The 20,317-nt window shown below is 33.8% G+C and overlaps 5 protein-coding genes across 5 annotated transcripts; 1 reads left to right on the top strand and 4 right to left on the bottom strand.

The window, feature by feature from the left end:
• The first annotated feature begins 700 nt into the window (after nucleotides 1–700).
• On the top strand, nucleotides 701–2,342 carry LOC145317016 (uncharacterized). Its single transcript, XM_080157873.1, has one exon. It carries the CDS (start codon nucleotides 770–772, stop codon nucleotides 2,210–2,212), a length of 1,443 nt encoding a protein of 480 aa, XP_080013999.1. The 5' UTR covers nucleotides 701–769; the 3' UTR covers nucleotides 2,213–2,342.
• On the bottom strand, nucleotides 2,342–8,836 carry LOC145317022 (dihydropteridine reductase-like). Its single transcript, XM_080157880.1, has 9 exons — nucleotides 7,472–8,836; nucleotides 7,140–7,256; nucleotides 6,408–6,544; nucleotides 6,126–6,182; nucleotides 5,040–5,156; nucleotides 3,692–3,847; nucleotides 3,399–3,552; nucleotides 3,079–3,156; nucleotides 2,342–2,701 (listed from the first exon to the last, which is right to left on the bottom strand). Exons 3-9 carry the CDS (start codon nucleotides 6,516–6,518, stop codon nucleotides 2,655–2,657), a joined length of 720 nt encoding a protein of 239 aa, XP_080014006.1. The 5' UTR covers nucleotides 6,519–6,544; nucleotides 7,140–7,256; nucleotides 7,472–8,836; the 3' UTR covers nucleotides 2,342–2,654.
• On the bottom strand, nucleotides 7,511–14,724 carry LOC145317013 (uncharacterized). Its single transcript, XM_080157869.1, has 8 exons — nucleotides 13,292–14,724; nucleotides 12,162–12,632; nucleotides 11,754–11,928; nucleotides 11,435–11,497; nucleotides 10,521–10,943; nucleotides 10,027–10,321; nucleotides 9,533–9,684; nucleotides 7,511–8,977 (listed from the first exon to the last, which is right to left on the bottom strand). Exons 1-7 carry the CDS (start codon nucleotides 13,778–13,780, stop codon nucleotides 9,570–9,572), a joined length of 2,031 nt encoding a protein of 676 aa, XP_080013995.1. The 5' UTR covers nucleotides 13,781–14,724; the 3' UTR covers nucleotides 7,511–8,977; nucleotides 9,533–9,569.
• Nucleotides 13,476–16,539, bottom strand: LOC145317018 (uncharacterized). Its single transcript, XM_080157875.1, has 3 exons — nucleotides 16,085–16,539; nucleotides 15,643–15,777; nucleotides 13,476–15,283 (listed from the first exon to the last, which is right to left on the bottom strand). The coding sequence occupies exons 1-3, from the start codon at nucleotides 16,536–16,538 to the stop codon at nucleotides 14,754–14,756; spliced, it is 1,119 nt and encodes a 372-aa protein (XP_080014001.1). The 5' UTR covers nucleotide 16,539; the 3' UTR covers nucleotides 13,476–14,753.
• Nucleotides 16,540–16,606: 67 nt separating this feature from the next.
• bug (thioredoxin domain-containing protein bug) lies at nucleotides 16,607–20,299 on the bottom strand. The gene is made up of 7 exons (XM_080157878.1): nucleotides 20,094–20,299; nucleotides 19,616–19,779; nucleotides 19,144–19,270; nucleotides 18,755–18,919; nucleotides 17,970–18,110; nucleotides 17,489–17,578; nucleotides 16,607–17,082 (listed from the first exon to the last, which is right to left on the bottom strand). The coding sequence occupies exons 1-7, from the start codon at nucleotides 20,287–20,289 to the stop codon at nucleotides 16,997–16,999; spliced, it is 969 nt and encodes a 322-aa protein (XP_080014004.1). The 5' UTR covers nucleotides 20,290–20,299; the 3' UTR covers nucleotides 16,607–16,996.
• Between the last annotated feature and the right edge of the window lie 18 nt (nucleotides 20,300–20,317).

Genomic DNA, 20,317 nt, shown 5'->3' with positions numbered 1-20,317 from the left:
ATGCAACGTATAAAATAAAAACCCACATTTTGTAGGGAACTATTGCGAAAACTAAAACAATTTAATAAATTGCATTTTATCCTACGTTTCTTATTTTTTATGAGGTTGTTGAGTGTTGACAAAATTTACGTCTTAGTTAATTATACCTAAATAAATTAAGGGCATAACTTGTTGGTTATTCCTTATTACTGTTACCAAGAGAAAATTTGTCGTCAATTTGGCTTGCTATTTTAGTCCTTATTTATTGGTCAATTATTTCATTCAGTAGGAGGGGAGGGGCTGGGGGTATCGTTATTTTAGCCGGCTGCGAGTATTATTTATCAGAATTATATCCCCTTATAAATTATGAAAATCTGGTGCAACATCCAAGTAATAATATATCGATTATACTATTCATAGAGTGGCTGCACTAGTAAAACATAAATGAACGGAGTAGTAATAGGAACAGTTAAAAACGTCATTACAATTAATAAGAATAATAGAGTGTTAGCACACATTTCTACTAAAACAAATACTTCATCTGAGATAAGAACATTCATTCAAATTATTTAATAAAATTTCTATGAATTTATTTTTGAATGACGTCAAAAAAATTCAAAAGTTGTAAAATACAATTTAGAATATAAATATTCTATGAAACTTAGTGACGTATGGATAATTTTAGGAATTGAATATGATAAGGCTACCCATATAAATATTGGCAGATGGACTTACTTTTCATTAACTACTGCAACCCAAACCAAAGAAGACATCAAATTATTAACTTGCAATGAAAGTCTTTCTACTTGTGATCCTGTCAACTATGGCTACCGCCAGACCTATGCGTGATGCAGACAATACAGTTGACTGTTCTCATAAACCTGATGGATCCTTCCTGCCAGATCCTGCAGACTGTTCCAGGTTCTTTGTCTGTGATGCTGGAAGACCTTGGATGAAGCAATGTCCCACTCCTCTGTATTTTGATCCTCAGATTAATGTCTGTAATTGGCCGGAGTTGGTCAATTGTCATGTTGATAATTCGACATCAACCCCTTCTACTAGTACTACTGAATATGTTGAAACTACTGAAACAACTGAGAATGTTGACACCACCACAACTGAGAATGTTGACACTACCACAACTGAGAATGTTGACACCACCACAACTGAGAATATTGACACTACTGCAACTGAGAATGTTGACACCACCACAACTGAGAATATTGACACCACCACAACTGAGAATGTTGACACCACCACAACTGAGAATGTTGACACTACCACAACTGAGAATGTTGACATCACCACAACTGAGAATGTTGACACCACCACAACCGAGAATGTTGACACCACCACAACTGAGAATGTTGACACCACCACAACTGAGAATGTTGACACCACCACAACTGAGAATGTTGACACCACCACAACTGAGAATGTTGACACCACCACAACTGAGAATGTTGACACCACCACAACTGAGAATGTTGACACTACCACAACTGAGTATGTTGACACCAGCGCAACTGAAAATATTGACACCACCACAACTGAGAATGTTGACACCACAACAACTGAGAATGTTGACACCACAACTGAGAATATTGACACAACCACAACTGAGAATGTTGACACCACCACAACTGAGAATGTTGACACCACCACAACTGAGAGTGTTGACACTACAACTGAGAGTGTTGACACTACAACTGAGAATGTTGACACCACAACAACTGAGAATGTTAACACCACAACTGAGAATGTTGACACCACCACTCCTGAGGTAGTTGACACCACCACAACTGAGAATGTTGACACCACAACTGAGAATATTGACACTACCACATTTGAGAATGTTGACACTACAACTGAGAATGTTGACACCACAACAACTGAGAATGTTGACACCACCACAGCTGAGAATGTTAACGGCACCACAACTGAAAATTTTGACACCACCACAACTGAGAATGTTGACACCACAACTGAGAATATTGACACCACCACAACTGAGAATGTTGACTCTACAACAAATGAATCTACTGTCGCACCAAATTTGGTAGACTGTTCTAATAAACCTGACGGAACAATGTTTCCAGATCCCCAGGATTGCTCCAGTTTTTATACCTGTGATGGAGAAAATGCCTGGAAACAAAACTGTGCACCCCCACTAAACTTTGATTCCAACCTGAACATTTGCAATTGGCCAGAATTAGTGCAATGTAACAACTAAATAATTAAAGCAAAAAATAATAATGTGATACATACTTATATGAAAAAATATGTCAATAAATTACACTAAAAATGTTAATTCGGATACAACATGTATTGTCATATGACAATTGAATAAAAATAACAAACATTTTAATACTCATTATTTATTATTAATAACAATTAGAAATTCAGTATAAAAATCAACAAATATGAGATTGGTACATCATTGGAAGATCTATCTATCTATCTTTCTCTTTGAAGTAAAAAATATAATATCACCAGTTATAAAAAAAGACTACTTCTAAAATATAGCATAAAAAGTACAGTAAAAGAAAAATTCCAACTGATCTATTGAATTGGTATTATAAATATTCCATTATTTGAGTCCATTTAAATCCTTTTTTGTTTCATAGGTATTTTTATTTATTTTTTCTATCTTCATTATCTTTGGTTTTGACAAGCTATTGACCAACTTTTGAAGGCTGGGTTGAGGTTATTCCATCCTGAGAGTAACATAAATACTTTTATATATCATCATGTCTATGTATATATTCAATCATACTTAAGTGTTTGAAATTATAATTATTTAAACTGGAAAAGATTGCTTTTGTGTAATATAAAAAGGCATTTTTTGTCTATTTCAATTAAACTAATATTAGCCCAAAAATCTTCAGTTTCAATTTTTGTTTATTTTTCAGGGGGAAGGTTATTTTTTAAGAGCTATTATCTTCCTCCACAATATTTATAAGCCCAGGTTATGAGAAGCTTCACTATAAAGGAGAACCTTATCGGTCAAGCGATTAGCAAGATCCATCACTATAAACAGACAGATAATCATCCTGGTACTATTATAAAAGGATGAGAGATAAGTATTTATTCCCTGAGTGACAAGACTGACCAAGCTCCCAGAGTCAGGTCTCTCCTCTCCACTGGTCCACTTTACCATCAAATCTGCCACATACACTGAAACATAATGAACATGGGATTATGACTGTTTAAGATCTAGAAATGAACGATAAAATAATCACCCAATCCCCCATCCAATTGATGTGAAAAATTATGTATTTACAAGCTTGATAGATAGAAGATAGTCTAGGTCCCTAGAAGACTATAGCACTTGAGTGAAGGGGGAGAAGGGAAATTCGAACCTCCATTTTTAAATTTGAAATTAATGAAAATATACAGTTTTTAAACTATGATGCTACCTAAGGGTGTCCAGGTAGAAGTATCAGCTTTTGGCATCCATTTCCTGTTCATAGGGGTATCCAAGGTGTTGGGCAGGATGGCCAGAGAGGTACAATTAGCTGGAAGGCCAGATTTAGGCCCGGCTAAACTGGCAACCAGCTGATGAACAGCGGCCTAAAAGCAATAGGTATGGGTTTTAGATTGTAAACTTTCTAGATTAGGGGATATTTATGGCTAAATCTAACTTTTAACTATAAAGGAACTTTTAATATCATTTTTTGAGATTTAAATTATTTTTCCCCCCAAATTATACCTTTGCCATTCCATATCCGGCCATAGTTGGGGTTCCTTTGACTGCTGGCTGAGCTCCAGGTAGGACGACGAGACCACCCTCCTTCAGATACTCACAGGCCAGCTTCGCGCTGATGGAGGACGGCCACACACTTGACCTCCACATGGTCTCTGCATTCTAAACATTGGAAAACATTTTCAGTTTTGCTGGTAATAAACTCCAAAAAGCACTACAATTTAAGACGTATAATAAGTAGTAATAACATTTTTATTGAAGGGTCACAAAAAACTTGCTAGCCTTTATTTACATATACAGGGTGGGGCAAATAAGACCGGACAAATTATATTTTTTAATCAAATGAACATAAAATCGTCAATTTTAAAGGTTTTATTAAATTTTAAAAACTGGAAAGCAAATTGGGTATAAGACTATTAGATTATTCAATAAAATTGCCGGCAGCCTCAATCACTGCCTCTACCCGCCCCCTGAACCGCTTGAAGTCCATGATCACCATGTCCCTGTCCAAGCTGGCGAAGTTCTCCTTAATAATGGACATGAGGGAGGTCTTTGAGGTATGGGCATGTCTATTGGTGCATGCTTCTAAGTAGCCCCAGGCCCAATAGTACATAAGATTAAGATAGGGGCTGCTGGGAGGCCACATCTCGTTCTGGACGTGAGTAACTGCAGGATCCAAATTCACCCATCTTTAAAGCTAACCTTCGACACGGCGGCTCTCATTTGGGCCAAAATTGAGCTATAACAACGTTCTATACGTTTTTGGAAATCGCATGAAGATTTAGCAAGGGTTATCAGCGCAACCCATAGTCTAAAACGAGTTCCATATGGCCCCTGAAGTCAAGAACCGAGAAATATTCAAGATTTTAGACGTTTTTGACATGTTAAAATCTGCCACGTTTCACTTTGCTGGAGTACTACGGCCAAGCCATTTCAGATAGAGAGCTCTAGTCTTTTCTAGTGTCTTACTTATGTATCTAAGAGTAACTCCAGCAAGTTTTATAAGTCTATCTCATCTACAGATGGACTGAGATCAGATTTAGTAGGCCATAGTCGAGAATCCAGGGTATTGTACGGGCGCACTCGGAATCCGCCTTGTTGAACATATGCGCGGCCAGCTCGGAGTACATGTCCTCCATCGTCCAAAGATTTTTATGGGCAAAAAGGCTATTACCTAAGCTTTTTATAGTGGGGTCAAACGTCCTGATTTGTTAAGTAGTTTTGGAGCTATAGTCTATTGAAAAATGTCCGGTCTTATTTGCCCCACCCTGTATATATATTCTAAATTGATTTGTATTATGAAAGTGACATTTTAGAAAGAAAATATTTTACCTCCAATTTACACTTAACTTACCTTGATAAAATCCTTGCTTCCGGGAGATCCTCCCGCCCATCCTCCAGCAAAACAAAGCAAGGCATCCAGTTTTTCGTCATTCATGATATTACCAACTTCTGCGCAGACATTCTCCTCCTGAAATGTTTAAAGATAGGTGATCAGTTAAAGAGGAGCTTTGAGATGAGTTCCAGAATAATAATAAATCGCAGTCCTCTTGGTTAATTGAGATACTTTGCAGTGGAAAAAAAACCCAGGGGGGACTATGCACGAACGAGAGCAAGTGATTCTAATCACCTTTCAGCAGTATACTAAATATTTTTTTTTGTGAATATACTAGCGTTGTATTTTATATAGTTAAACCAACTAAAAAAATAAAGTTTCACAAAGGTTTTCTATGAATAAAACTTTGAAATGTTTAGCTTTTTTTGATAAAATATCATCAATTAACACACCAAAACATAATCAAATGCTGTAAATTTTGAAAGTACACTAATAAAACTGTTTACAATTTTACAATTTACCATGCCTTTTCCTAAATTAACATTTTTTATTGAAATAGTTTACTTTTGTGTCACAGCATTTTGAACTCAACAAAACATTTCATGAAATATAGCCAAAAAATGCTGAACATTTCAAAGTTTTTTTCATGCTATGGTGAAACTGATTTTTTAAAATTAATATGATATTTAACATAAACCTAGTATATTCATCAAAAAAACAAACATTTGGAATCATTGTTGGAATGTCACGTGCTTAGAATTACTTGCTCTCGTTCTTTGTTGATCTAATCAAGTTGTAGTTAAAAAAAAGTTCCAAAGGAGTTTTCAATTTCGGCCTCCTGCGTAGACAAAACAAAATGCGTTAAATAGTAAAAATGTAAAAAAATGTGGACGTTAGTTGAATATGGGAGAGAACAGCATCATATACTTTTTTCATTTGAGATTAAAAGAAAAGATTTAGTTTAAATCAAATTAACAAAGGACATTTGTGTAAATATAAAAATAATATAAAAGAGGGAATGAGAGATTGTAATAATAAAAGAGATGAAAATTTCGACTGTATTTTCTTGTTATGTAGCTTAGGAACTAGAAATATACGTCTTACTTGTTGTGTCCAAGTGTCTCCAGTGACAATAATATTATGATCAGCTTCAGTATTTTCCTAAAAAAATGAAATTTTAGCTTTTCTATTTAAAAACAAAAGTTAACATAGTAAATGACAGTTCTGTTTTTTAAACAAGACATTGGACTATTAAATACAAAATGGACGATGCACCATCAATTACGACAAATTAAACTAATTCTTCTATAAATTAAAATTATTGGTGGAAAAGTTTAAAAACTGAAGGTTTGTCATTTTTTTTGATTATTTCAGGGAAAAATGTACCTGCATATCAATATTACAGACCCAAAACTGATTTTTCTTGAAGACATTGACCACGGTTGAGCCTAGGGCCCCCCTGCCCCCGTAGACTATGACACGACCAGCTACAGACATGATCGCCAAGGCTTTTTAGATTGGAACTAAATAAGAAATTATTTAACATTTGACCAAATTATTGGTTGAAAAGTGAACACATTTCGGTAGTTTTTTTAGCATTTCATCCTTAAAATACTTAAGCTTTAAACTTCTAGGTAAGGATTGAGCTTTGCTTTGGGAAATTATATTTCGTTGCTCACATTATTAAAATGAATCATATCTGACTTTTTTAATTTTGACGGAATTTGTGATTATTTTCTGGATAGAAACTGAAAAGACCATTGTAAAATATGAGTACCTGCAAAATATATTAGTTCTATTCTAATGATACGTAACATAGTTCATTTTGTAATGAGCAACATTATTATTAATTTCGCCCAGAGAGTAGTGCGTCACCGTATCCCAACATCTATATTTGTTACCTCATCAAACCTTTCCTGAACCACCGCGAAACTTCACTGAAAATTATTGGGACGTTCGGGGCAGACGGACAGGTAAAACATTCTTTTACTTTAGTTTAAATGATAGAAAAATATTGACTTAGATGTATTGCATCTTTCGATAGCTTAGACTTGCTGAGTCAAACAGTTGAGAAAGACAAACAAATGTGACAAAAACGTATTAATAATACAAAATTACCTCAAAAACAATAAATGGCTAATTCCTTTCTTGTGTTAGAGTAGGAGGAGGGAGTAAACTCAACTAAAATATTCTCTCTTTCAGATAATCTCACAACATTTTATATCAAATATTCCCCTTTTAACATAATAATGGGTGTTTATACAAATATGATAAAATTATATTAGGAAATAATAGCGAATTTGACATAATAAGTGTTTGAGAAGGGGAAAAGAGAGATAACAAGAAGAAGAAAAAAGAAGAGAGGGGAAAATGGAAACGATTAAAGTGATAAAGAAATAAAAGTTAATAAAGAAAAAGTATTTATTATTTTTGTATAAACACCCATAAACCTTTTAATAAAGAGAAAATGGCGAAGGGAAATGGTAATCTCTGAAATATTATAGAATTTTCTTTATGAATAGTTATCATTATTATTATCATGCTATTCTAATAATATTATTATACATAGTTCTGTAACATCACATAGTGAAATACATTTATTTTCTTTTATAAATTCTATTCATCTACACATTTAATTAGTTGTATCAAACTTTTTAACATGTTTAACTCTTTATATGTACTTGCCTTAAGTATAAATTATAACAATTTTGTCCATATGTAGCACAGCAATAACAAGAGGACAACATTTTTAATGTGAAAGTATTCTTTGTCTGTCAAGATCTCAAAAACAAAAGAAAAGATTGAGTTTTTCATTTTTAGAAATCTTAAAGAAAATGGGATTCTTTTAGGCTATTAAATTTATAATCAAGATCTTGGTAAGGTTTGATGCTATTTTCATTTTCCCCCCCTCTCCCTAATTTTTAAAAGTCAATAATTTTAGATTTACGCTAAAAATTTTTACATTTAACAACAAAAAGTTATAAGGAATCTTTATTATAAAAGGAAATATATACGTTCTTAACCGTTACCCTTATTAAGTCATATTGTTTATATTGAGTGGCTGGCGCTGCTTTATGTTGTTAAATAGTCCACCTTCCATTTTTCTTTAAATTTCTCCTTTATTTCAATATTAACCTTCTTTTAACTATTATAAATCTATTTTTTCAAGTTTCCCAAAAATTAGAATATTTTTTTTAACGTGTTATCACATGCTTTGCAAAAGTCCAAACTACTGAAACTAAATTATTTTTCGCTCTGTTTTCAGAGAAGGTTAGTTTTTATAATCATACAATTGGCAAGTTCATTTTAATTAAAAAATGATGACAACACCCATAAAAGCGAAGCTCTAACATTGAAGAACAAACGAAAATTAACACTTGTAGAGTGTCAGAACTGAATATAAATGCATATATCTATACAAAATTATATGTAAATTTGTTGCTAAACAGATTAAATAAATGTTACTGTTTAAGGACATACTGAAGTTATTAGGTCTTGATTATAGAGATGCTTCGCTTATAACACTATACCTTGTTGTAATAGGATAAGTATTGAAAAAATCAGATGATTGGGATAACGGACGGACGTACGAACCGACCCTAATTATAGAAAAGCTTCGCTTTTAAAATTCCACTACTAATAAACAATCCTCATAGAAATAATTATTAAAAAAAAAAGTATAAAAATAACAAATTGTACTGAAAAAAGTGCTTTTATTATGCAAATAAAACTTTAGACTAAAAAATTATAATACTTTCCTTCTTAAACATAGGGTTAACTTAATTCTTATAAAAATACTATGTATATAAACAAAGGCAAATGTATAAAACACAAAAATTTTAAAGTGCATGTTTATAAAACAATCATTGGTTAACAAGATATTTACAATTAAACAAATTACATATTATAAAATTTTCATTATTCATGGTTTGGTAAATTTCATGTTCCACAGGGGGCTGATATAGTTTCAATCTCATTAATTTTTTAGTAAAATAAGCTCATATTGATTTGATTTTATACTAGATATGAATCTGGTGCAGTACACGGTAAAAAGTTTGTGTTTTTTGCTAAAAGTTTAATGGCTGCTAGCGGCCAAATGGCTGAACGTACTTATTATGTTTCCACATTAATGTAACCAGCTAGAGTATGCCTACATATAATCAGAATAACTAATACTCAATAATAGACAGATATCTCGAAGCACTTAAAAACGCGCGAGAAAAAAATATTTTTTGCTCTACGAGCATTATTCCAGATTATTTTAAGGCCTCCTTATGCCACTTATAACAATGTTGTACAGACATAACATGTACGTTCAGCTGTTTAGCAGCTAACAGCCTTTAAAGTTCTTTTTTTGTTGGATAAAATCGATTCGAGCAACATTTTACTATAATTGCACTATTACCTAAACTTCATTTAAAACTGGTAAACGCCAAATACATTTGAACAAGGTTTGGTATTAGAGAAATAATTCTTAAATTAATCCAAGAAAATATTTTAATTTGGTTAACCTGTCATTTATATTATATTTGCCCCCTGGCCCTGGTATTACCAAGTAACACTGTCTAAAGTTATTGGTATCACTAAACAATCCATTTTTAGAGATTTGCAGCTGAATTTTGTGGTAAACTTCTTCAGACCTGTGCATTGCTTATGGAACCATCTGAAAGATCAAATCAAAAATTTGAAAACAATTTTGTTATGTGAGACTCGCATATTAATAGTATTTTATTGATGTAACTTTTAAAAAATATACTCAAGTAGTTGTTTGTCTTTATTGGTGTGTTCAATAAGACATTTAAACCTGCATTAACGCTAGTTCTGTAATTATAAATAAAGCTTTTATTGATCATATGCATGTTGTAGAATTTTTTACTTGTGATTTCCACTAAAAATCCACCCCCCTGCCCTAAAGAAAAAAAAACTATTATAAAAGGGAAGCACATTCCCTCTAGATTGTTGTTAGTATAAGATATGTTTGAAAAAATGTGGTTGAAAAACTAACCTATCACAATCACAGCCAATCCACTCAGTGATAGCCGGTTTTTTACCAGTCAAAACGCCCGCCAAATCCTCCGGTGGCTCCCAGGCGCAACACACACCGCAAACATAGTCGCCGGCGCCTTCCTCCGCTTCATATTCTGCGGTAACATCGACCAGAGAGCTTACCCCAGCTCCAGCGCCCGTTTTTCTTGGCTTGCTGCCCCCATCTTTGTTGGGCTGGTCGAGATTTCCAGATTTTTTACCCCCTGTGGACGAAGTGGTAGTCGATTTGATTCCCTTTGAGGGGGAGCCCCCACCTGTAATTCAAAAACAAGATTAAGGTACAATATCTTAAGAAAAGGCTATTTAAATATTTTTGAAAGCTCGAGAAAGTTAGGTAATCTAATGAAATAAAAGCAAACAAAATAAAAGGTGGCCTAGGGAACATACATACTTTTACTTTCATGTAAGGATTAAGATAATTTTTTTTTTCATACAGAAATGTTTAAATCCTACCTTTCTTTCTGACAGTCAATGGAAGATCTTCATCAACGACACTTGCGTCAATATCATCAATACTATCATCAACAATATAATCACTGGTGTCAGCAGGATTCATATCAATAATAATTTCCTTATCTTCAGCAGCAGCCACACTTTTCCGCCGCTTTGCCTTACCCTTCTTAGATCCAGCATTTTTGCGCTTACCACCGCCACGAGAATTTTTCTTTGTCGTTTTTCTTTTCGGTGAATCATCGTATGATCCTACGGACGACAGGTTAGGCTGGCCAATTGTTGGAGGACTAGAAAGTTGGAAGGAGTGTTCACTGTTTGGATATTGAATGATGTCTTCAGTGTCTACAGTGAGAGGACTGGCCATACTGTCAGTACAACTTGTTCCCTCGAATGACTCCTCTTGGATTATTGATGTTGAAAACTCTAAAAAGTAAGATCATTGTAATCTGTAGAAAAACATGTAAAAATATTATGATAAACAGTTTGTAAACAAGCTCAAGCATTTATAAAAGCGAAGCTTACTTATATATTTGGGTCAGTCAGTCCATCCGTCATTAGCGTTAGCTCTTATTGTTAATGTTATAGCATGATAGAATAGTAATACAAATTTTGAAAGCGTAGCGATTCTATAATTATTAGGTACCAGAAAGACTATACATCCAATTTTTAAATAGCTTATTAGATTTTATTTCCCAACTATTTTATAAGTAACAAAAACCCTTAATGGGTCAGAATGTATTGTTTACCTTCTAAATCTTATAACAAAACTTTTCCCCTTGCTTGTATAGTTATAAATGAAGAAATATTGCTAAGGAAATATTATACGGCAGAAATTTTGATGCACAATGACTGACTTGATTGTCATTAATTAGCTAAAGAGTCGCTACAAATAATTATTATATTATATAACCCACCTTGTTCTGGTGAAACCCCCTGGTCTCTAAGCTTAATAACAGTGTCCATGTCCTTCAGAACCTTTAATCAATACTTAAATTAATTTACCTACCCTAAATTCAATTTTTTTAATTATAAAACATATTTTCGTCACGTAATGAAAGAATAAAATAGTTTGTTAAAGAACTATTTTACAACGTGTTTCATTACGCACCAATAGACAAATATATCAGCTCGTTGTGGAAAACTTACCTACGAAAATACTTATAAAAAGAAAGAACATTTGGTTAAAAAATACTTTGGAATATTATCCATTAAAATATTTAAGTATTATTCCCTGGTTCATCATGAGCATCTCCACCCTCTGCTCCCCCCTCCGTATCCCCTTCCTACGGCTGCTCCGCTGCTCCTTCTCCATGTTGATCTCGAGCTGCTCCCTGTACAGCTCAAGCTGCTCCTTGCTAAGCTCCAGCTGCCCGCGTAAGTCGTCAAGCTCAATATTTTGCTCTTTCACCTAAGAAAAATAGAATTGTTAAATGATTGGGTTTGTTACGATTTGAAAATAAAATTTCTGTTATGTAAAAAAAAACGAGCGGTCAATCCCGATTAAATTGATCCAACAATACCTATAGAAGTTTGATAGACTAAAATAATAGACCGAATAAATTGAAGTAATTTTAAGTTATTCTGGTTAAAGAGAATGTGACTACTTGAAAGGTGACTGTCTAACACAATAAAGAAATTTACCTGTGAGTCCAAGTTGGCACACTGTGCCTCAAGACTGGCATACTGTTCCTCCAGCTGTTCAACCTTGGAGGCCGCAGTCACACGCTCTGTCTCCAGTTTGGCCTCCAGATTCAACAACTTTTTATTTTCTGCCTTTAATTTTTTAGTTGAAGAATTAAACTCTGCCAGCTTTTTCTCTTTTGTGTTCAGAGTTACTTTTAAATGCTCTATTTCTTCATCCTTTAGCTCAAGAACTTTATTTAATTTATCAAGTTTATCATTATCAACCTCACTTTGACGCTGTTCAAGATCATCAACTTTTTCTTTGTGTTTCTCTAGTTCATGTTTGGCGCTGGAAGCTTCTTTTAGAGCCTCTTCCAGTTTATCGTTAAGCTCGTCATATTTGACTTGTAAAGCTTTTGTTTCTTTGTTTGCATTCTTGATAGCTACATCTTTCCAGTAAAGTTGGTCTTCGTGTGACAGATTCCCGTCCTGTATTATAAATAAAATTTAAATAAGGACGATAAAGTACAATATCATTCTGGCAAACAGATTTATTACAATGACACTTAAACTAATTTACATCCCCCTTTTTTCCTTACACATTGAAGCTACAAAAAGTAGAATTTGATGCACACAATTGGCTTCATTGTATTTCTGATTATTGCCAATTTATTTGCCTTCCTTTAGAATACACATTTCATCTTATAGATTAGTGTAAAATATTCGATAAGTGTCATTCTGATATGCTCTAATAGCTTTTATTGCAAAATTTTCCAGCTATTATTAGCTAGGACGCAATTGTTAATAATAATAATCTAAGTTCATTACATACATCCTAAAACAAAAGAGAGAGAAAGATTTGTTTTAGTAGTTTGGAAATATCATTATAGGTTAGTAAGTAGGAAAGGTTTTTTTGTTTGTCAGTAACCCCTTAATCGATAAATTCTCAATTTTAGGTAAGCTTCACATAGGTCCTGTAATGGTTTATAGACTATTTTTTTCGATAAAGGTCTTGGGATTCTTTTAAGCTATTTTTTAGCCCATAGATGCTAGGGCGTATAAATTGAAATTCTTAGGTTAAGATCCTTTAAACATTTAACATTTACATAATTTTACCAAAACAGTTTTAAATTAAGAAAATGCCTTACCTTCATTTCTTTAAGTTTGTGCTGAAGACTGTCCCTTTCTTTCTCAAGTCCAGAAATAAGCTTTACATTTGTAAACTGTCGACTTTCCCATTGGGTCAATGTTGACTCTAGCAACTTAATCTTTTTACCCATCTCTTTCTTTTCTTTTTCAGCCGCTTTTAGAGCACTCTTATCAGCTGTTGTCTTTTCTTTAGCTTTTAATTTTTCTTTTAGTTCATTTGTTTCTTTTTCATAGGCATCGGTTAAGTCAGATATAGATTTGTTTAGGTTTTTACGTTCAGATTTTAATAGGATCATTTCTGCATTTAATTCATCATTTTTGCTTTGGGTTTCTTCCAACTTTTGTTCTTTTTGAGATAGTTCTGTTTGTACTTTGTTCAGCTGCTCTTCAAAATTGTCACATTTATTCTTTATTTCAGTTAAGTCTGCGACGTCAGAATCTTTATTCTTTGTCTTAAGCTGCCGTTTTAGGTCGTTTATAGTGCCCATTGCTGATTCTAACTCCTTTTCTTTCTGATATAGCTCTTCATAGCTGTTAATTCTTTCAGTTTCTTTCTCCTCTATTACACGATCGCAAGCTTCTTTTGTGGCCAGAAGATCTGTAAATTGTTTGTTTTTTGTCACAAGAATTTCTTCCACTCTGGCAAGACTATCCTGTACTATTTCATTTTCATTTACGAGTCCTGAAAGTCTACTTTCCTTTTCAGCAAGTTTTTCTTCTAGTAACCTGACCTTTACCTTTTCCTCATTGAGGAGAGCATCTTTGGTCGTCAGCTTTTTTTCAAACTCCTGTTCTTTCTCTTTTATCTTTGTTTTCTGTTGAGATTCGAGACTTTTTACTTTCTTTTCCAGATATTCTATTCTTACTCTTTTGGAGGAATCACTTGAGGATGATTTACTGTGCGAAGAGGATCTGTCTGTTGAGGATGAGGATTTTTTACTTGATGAGGTTGAACGGTCTGATGAAGATTTATCTTTTGAAGACGACTTATCATGAGAAGAGGAAGATCTTTCACTGTTTGAAGACGACTTCCCATGTGAGGATGAAGATCTCTCATGTGAAGAAGACGACTTTCCGTGATTTGAAGAAGACCTTCCATGAGATGACGGCGATCTTCCGTGTGAAGAAGAAGACTTTCCATTTGATGAAGTCCTTTCATGATTGGAAGATGATCTCTCATTTGTGGAAGTCAACCTTTCGTGTGAAGGTGACAAATTTGCGTCTGATTGTGTTCTATTTATTGAACCAGATAGGCTTTCGGCCAGACGATCTATTGCTGATGGTATTCTGATAGCTTGGGAAGGAGGTTCAGGTGATAGCAGAGCAGATGAAGGTGATGAGATGGATGATGGTGAAGTTATTGATGGCGAATTGATTACAGAATTTGGAGAAGTAGTTCTATCACTTGGGCCAGATCTGATATTGTAGTTAAAATAATCCTTAAGAAACTATTTACTTATCTTAAAAAATTAAGCTATAAACTACTAATAAACTGGTTAAAAATAAACTAATGAAACCAATGAAATAAATAAGTATACATATATTAACATTCCTAGAAGGTCCAGAAGACTTTTCTTTCTCAGAAAGTGGATTGTAAGGTGACACAACGGCTTTCAGTTTGTTTGTCTTGGAAGACAAAGCCTCTGGAAGCTCCACTTTTGGCACGGCGCCACTACAATCTTTAGAAGAACCCCCACTGGCAGATCTTTCATAGTTAAGATAGCTTGGGTGTCTTTTATAAAGAGTAAGGGAACGCTTGTGATAAATCCCATAGTGAAGCAGAAGCTTGTGGCTGCTGGATTTGGCTTCGTCGCAGCCTTTGTGCGGACATGTGAAGGGCAGGTCTTGAGGCAGTTCGTCGTACATGGCTTTAGCAAAATGCTCGAGTGTGAGATGCTTAAGTAGAAGGGCTTGGCTGTCCAAGGAAAGATTGCAAATTTTACAGACTAGAGAAGAAGCTGCGCGCCGTGAATGATCAATTTCCTTGTTCTAGATAAGGATGCACATTTATATTTCGAATTTAATATTTAATTATGCCTTCAAAGGCATAAAAAGGGTAGGTTTAATTTTCAAAAACAATAAAAATTTTGCCTAAGAGAGATAAATATAGCTACCATAAATGTGTAGGTATTATATAATGATATATTTATTATTCTTTAAAAGGGTATATTACATACTATGAAAATTTTGAATTGTTGCCGATGAAAAATTAAAGGAACTAGGTGTAATTCTAAATGCGCAAAGCACAAACATTTAAAATCAAAACGATTTAAAACAGTTGATTTAAGAATGACAGTACCTAATCCAAAACTTAAGGTCAGCTTTTCTTCTAAATATAAAGAACTTCCCTGTGTGTGGTAGGTTTGGTTGGTCGGATTGTCCGTCTGGGAACTAATTTCTTGTTGGTAAAATTTAAGAGAAAACTTCTCAATAACTCCATAGTGCATCAATAAATCCTCAGTTTTCTCATTATTGTCAAGGTGTCCTAAAATTTAAGAAAATAAAAATACCTAGATACAGAATTAGAAATTCATGATACCTTTACATATCAATATAGTCTCTTGTAGATCGACCGACAGACTGACGGATCAAGCAAGTTGTAAACTAGATGCTCTGAGTAGTACTATTACAAAAAATCTGCAGTCACAACAATAGCAGCTGAATAAAACAAATGACCCTATGCCAGACGGGCGGACAAGCATTGTAAATAATAGAGTACCATCACTACTAAGAAATGATAAAATATTATGCTATCAAATTTACTTATATGGGGTTCATTATAAAGCCCTTACCTGGAGATTGATAACTGCAGGACAAACACTTGAAGGGATACCCAACCCTACGGGCAATCTTATCCCTATAATGATCCGAAGTGAGATGCTTGTGAAATGCCAGTTCACTTTGTACTTGTTTTGAACACAATTTACACTTCCAGGTACTTCCATGCGGCGGCGGAGGCGGGTTACTTGTATTGCTGCTGCCGGCGGTTGGTGGCCCACCAAACGGCATCGACAACCGGTCATCGAAACTTGTCCCAGCAAACGGCAGTGGCGGCTGAAACGGAGATAGAGATAGTTGAGGGGAAAGTCTATCGGCCGCCGACAAATCGGGGGACAGCGGTTTGGGGATGCTAATATTGGGTTGCAGCAACGGAAAATCAAATGCTTGCGGCGGCGATAAGGGATAAGGCGGAGGCGTTGAAATGGTTGAGTTGTCGGTGTCCAAAGATTTCCGCCGTTTGTCCATTTTGTTGCTCCTTGTCCTCGAGTCCTCACACCAAACCGGACTTTAATATGATTAGTATTACCATATTGTTTTTTACATTTTAATTCTGAAATATTTAATTGCTTCATATAAAATAAACATACATGTGTCTTTATAATACAACTAAGTATAAATATCCATGTATAATTTTTTACTATATTTTTCTTAGTATAATGCCTTTTTATACCAACATAGTCTGTAACAGGATTACTTTTCATGATTTGTTAATGATAAAAAAAAATGAAAATCTGAAGAAAATTGGCCAAGTTAGGTACTTAATTTTAACAGAAAACTTTTTTTGAGACCTTCGTTTTCGAAGTCCATAGGAATAGAAAGCATACCGAACAATCCAATATTCTATCATACATTTTTTTAGGGGAAATGTTATTATACGAGTTATATTCTAATTTGCCTGGAGTAAATTTTTTGTCCTTATTAATTTAATCTGCATGTTCATGTTGTATTTCAACTTCTCTCCAAAGATTACGCAATGTATCACGTAAACTTGTAACATATGTTGATTTACCTAAAAAGAATTTTCTTTAATGAAGAGTTTTTATTTGATTATATTGAGATTTTTAAGTGCCCGTTAAGATCTCGCTTCAAAGGTCTCATTTTGTTCAACATTAATGGTCTTTTTTAAGTAAAGTCTTCAAATAATGAGACCATAGATGGAAAAGTGCAATTGCTAGTCTTTAATAAAGGAAAATTGATGCATAGAATTCATACTATATAACATTAATGGACAATAAAAAAAAGGGAAATTTTATTTTAAAGCATTTATATGTTTATAAATTTTTTTTTTATTTCATCTATATAAAAACTGTCTTTCCTCTAACTTTTCAGCAAATTAAAAATGCCAAAGTAATAATGCAAATGGCAATATATTTTCTCCACTTTATCGAAAATAGGTCACGTATTAAGGTACTTACTTAAGTTGACCAGCAAGCAAAGAATGATGAAAAGATAAGCTAGAAGCAGATTGTAATTAAACTTTTCAACCACTGTACTTGGTACTGGACCTAAAATAAAAATGGTTAATTTACTTATCCTATCATCAGTTGTAAAAGGAAGGGGTAAAATAATGAAGAAGAAAAAATAGAACAGTAACCACTTTTTCCCCTCCTTGGGGAAAAAACAAAAAAAATATGTGAAGGAGTAACATAAGTGAAAAAATAAAGAGTACATACCTACTAAATACAGTTTAATTTTTTACCCCTCCTTAGGGAAAAAACTATGGGGAAAAAATAAAATGTTTTACAGCCGGGGAAAAAATTTATTTTAAGCAGAATATACAGCCCTGTCTATCACTAAAACTCGCTTCTGCAAGCAAACAGGTACTTAAATTAAATATTGTGTTATACAGAACTTTAAATATTCTTTTTAAATGTTTTTTTTTATAATTCATTTTACCTGAATAATCTTCAATTAGAAGCTGGACAGGCTGTTGGTCATCGGGTTTAAGTCCAGTATAATTAGATATAAACTGGATATAAGTTTCTAGACTATGTATAGAACTGTTGAATCCGTACACAGGCTTACCATTATGGAACACTAAAAAATTAAGGCAAAATTTTTTTTATACAACAACAAAATAAGTCAATGTTATTACACTCATAATAGTTATTTCTCGCATCGTACTATAAACAGCTTTCCGCGGATATAGAATGTACAATTATAAGATTATAACCAGTTTTTTTAGCCCCGAGGTGCCGAAGGCACGGGCTAAAAATGGTTTTAATCTTATGATTGTACAATTACATTTTTATATTCGTAGAAAGCTGGATAATATACTACGATGCTAGACATAGTTTTTTCGTATTGATGAGAACCGGTTCTTATCCACCGGATTCGAATGAATACGAATAAATTTTTTACAATTTCAATCTCACTTCCATCTATGAAATATAATTTTCCGTTCCTTAACAGTAGGCGAAAAATTTACAAATCTTTGAGATTCCATCCCTAGAATAGGTGACGGAAAATCTTTTTGTTTTGTATATTGATATTTTAATGATTCTACACTTACATATACCATAAGGATATGAGAAGAAAATGCACTCTTATGCAATTATCAGATTCAGGAATCTCGATAGATAACAAAAAATCCCATGATCCTCAATTAAGGATAGGAATACAAGTTCCCAGTTCGTAAAATCCTGTAAATGTCCATAAATTAAGATGAAATGTACTATTACCTAAAACCGAAGGAAGCGCAACCACAGCAAACTGGGAGAAAATGTTCAAATTGTTCGCGACCTCAATGGCGTAAAAATTGAGCTTCGGAAAGTAGCGCGGCATTGCATTGAAGGAGGGCGCAGCTTTTGCGCTGAACTGACACCAATTTCCGTAAAACAGAATCACTGTAATGAATAAAACATTTTATTAAAGCTAAAAATATCACAAATAATTTTTATCGCATTGACAGGTAAGACCTTATTAACTTCATAAAGTGATAAAGTCCAAAATACAACAATGCTTTTTAGACTAAGTCTCAATGTGTATCAGTTTCAGTTCATAAAAAGTGACAGCAGTCCACCTTCTAATAAAATATCAAAGAGTTTAATCGTAATAGAATGTGTTATGCCTGAGCAAATGCCAGGTGTGGTTCGGTTGGTGACGTTACTGCTCGTCTCATCCAGCATCCGGCTCTGCAACTCTGTTCCGTTGATCAACACCAACTTTCCACCATTCTTCAACTCACTTTCTTCTTCCTAATCATTTAGACAAATCAAAAAAGTACCTACCGCAACATCAAAATGGTTACGACTGTATTAAATTAATAGATATCGCATCAACAATTAACATAGCTAAACTGGAAATGTAATGGATAGGTAAGAGAAATTCGTTGGGTAATGGCCTTTTTCACAACAACCCAAGAAATGAAAGACTTAATCAGGTTCCTCTGTTGCTAAAGTGCTTATGAATTTGCAATGTATGTTGAATGAAAATTGCGTGTGACTGTGCAGGGAAACATGTTACACTGTATTGTATTCTTAACTATCTATAAAAGATAGGATGACTAAACGCCAATGTCATCCAATCTCCGTAATCAATACCTGTTCAGTTAGCTGTACACAGTTGACCCGTGGTCTCTGGAACCTGTGGGCGACCACTCCAGCTGGCCCACCAATAGTTTCTGTAGCATTCTGACCCTCTGTATCCTGGGACCCGTTCAAGGTCAGTTCATTCTCAAGGATTGACTTCTCAAAATCTTCTAGGACTAGAAACATATTGAAAATTAATTAACTCTCCAAATTCCATGAAGGTAAAACAATAAACTTACTAATATTATATTCAGTTATGATTTAGTAAAGCAAACTTCCAACAATAAATTTAAACTGCACTAAATCAATTCTAAGCAAAATATAAGTCATTTCTGTATAAAGCGTGTTCGAGTACAGTGATCTGTTGAGTTAGGATTGCTGGTCTTGAAAAAAGCTGCGAAGGAAATATATTTTTTTTTTTTGAGTGAACGTCAAACAGACTCAAACATACACTATATTTTATTGAGAAGTTAAGGAACAAAAAAACTACCTTTTTCTACAGGACTAAGTTGTTTATGATTTTCACTAGCTTCATTATTGATAGTATCATCAATTATCACATTAGAGTTATCAATAACAGCCCCGCTTGTCTCTACGGTAGCATCAGCCTCAATAATATCTTCATTCTCACTGGCTACTAATGTTTTTATAGGAGCTAATAAACAAAATATCATTACAAAATTCATTATGTTGAAAGATTGTTGTTGGTTAATT

This window comes from Acartia tonsa, chromosome 4 (assembly GCF_053477335.1).
Source record: "Acartia tonsa isolate MP-2025a chromosome 4, ASM5347733v1, whole genome shotgun sequence".
Taxonomy (NCBI): Eukaryota; Metazoa; Arthropoda; class Copepoda; order Calanoida; family Acartiidae; genus Acartia; species Acartia tonsa.
Note: the sequence above shows the minus strand (reverse complement) of the source record. Positions and strands in the feature narration are given on the sequence as shown.

Bases quoted from the DNA above. Each gene is read 5' to 3' on its own strand.
- LOC145317016 (XM_080157873.1), top strand. From the start codon at position 770: ATGAAAGTCTTTCTACTTGTGATCCTGTCAACTATGGCTACCGCCAGA.
- LOC145317022 (XM_080157880.1), bottom strand. From the start codon at position 6,518: ATGTCTGTAGCTGGTCGTGTCATAGTCTACGGGGGCAGGGGGGCCCTA. The intron at 3,553-3,691 runs GTATAATTTGGG...TATTGCTTTTAG, and splicing joins CCGGATATGGAATGGCAAAG to GCCGCTGTTCATCAGCTGGT. The intron at 3,157-3,398 runs GTAGCATCATAG...ATTATGTTTCAG, and splicing joins TTCTACCTGGACACCCTTAG to TGTATGTGGCAGATTTGATG.
- LOC145317013 (XM_080157869.1), bottom strand. From the start codon at position 13,780: ATGGGCACTATAAACGACCTAAAACGGCAGCTTAAGACAAAGAATAAA. The intron at 11,929-12,161 runs GTAAATTTCTTT...TATTTTTCTTAG, and splicing joins GTGCCAACTTGGACTCACAG to GTGAAAGAGCAAAATATTGA. The intron at 9,685-10,026 runs GTTAGTTTTTCA...TTGATCTTTCAG, and splicing joins ATTGGCTGTGATTGTGATAG to ATGGTTCCATAAGCAATGCA.
- LOC145317018 (XM_080157875.1), bottom strand. From the start codon at position 16,538: ATGGACAAACGGCGGAAATCTTTGGACACCGACAACTCAACCATTTCA. The intron at 15,778-16,084 runs GTAAGGGCTTTA...CTTAAATTTTAG, and splicing joins CTGCAGTTATCAATCTCCAG to GACACCTTGACAATAATGAG. The intron at 15,284-15,642 runs AGGGAAGTTCTT...GCATCCTTATCT, and splicing joins CAACCAAACCTACCACACAC to AGAACAAGGAAATTGATCAT.
- bug (XM_080157878.1), bottom strand. From the start codon at position 20,289: ATGAATTTTGTAATGATATTTTGTTTATTAGCTCCTATAAAAACATTA. The intron at 18,111-18,754 runs GTAATAGTACAT...TTAATTTTTTAG, and splicing joins TGCGCTTCCTTCGGTTTTAG to TGTTCCATAATGGTAAGCCT. The intron at 17,579-17,969 runs GTAAAATGAATT...TTTTTATTTTAG, and splicing joins TCTAATTGAAGATTATTCAG to GTCCAGTACCAAGTACAGTG.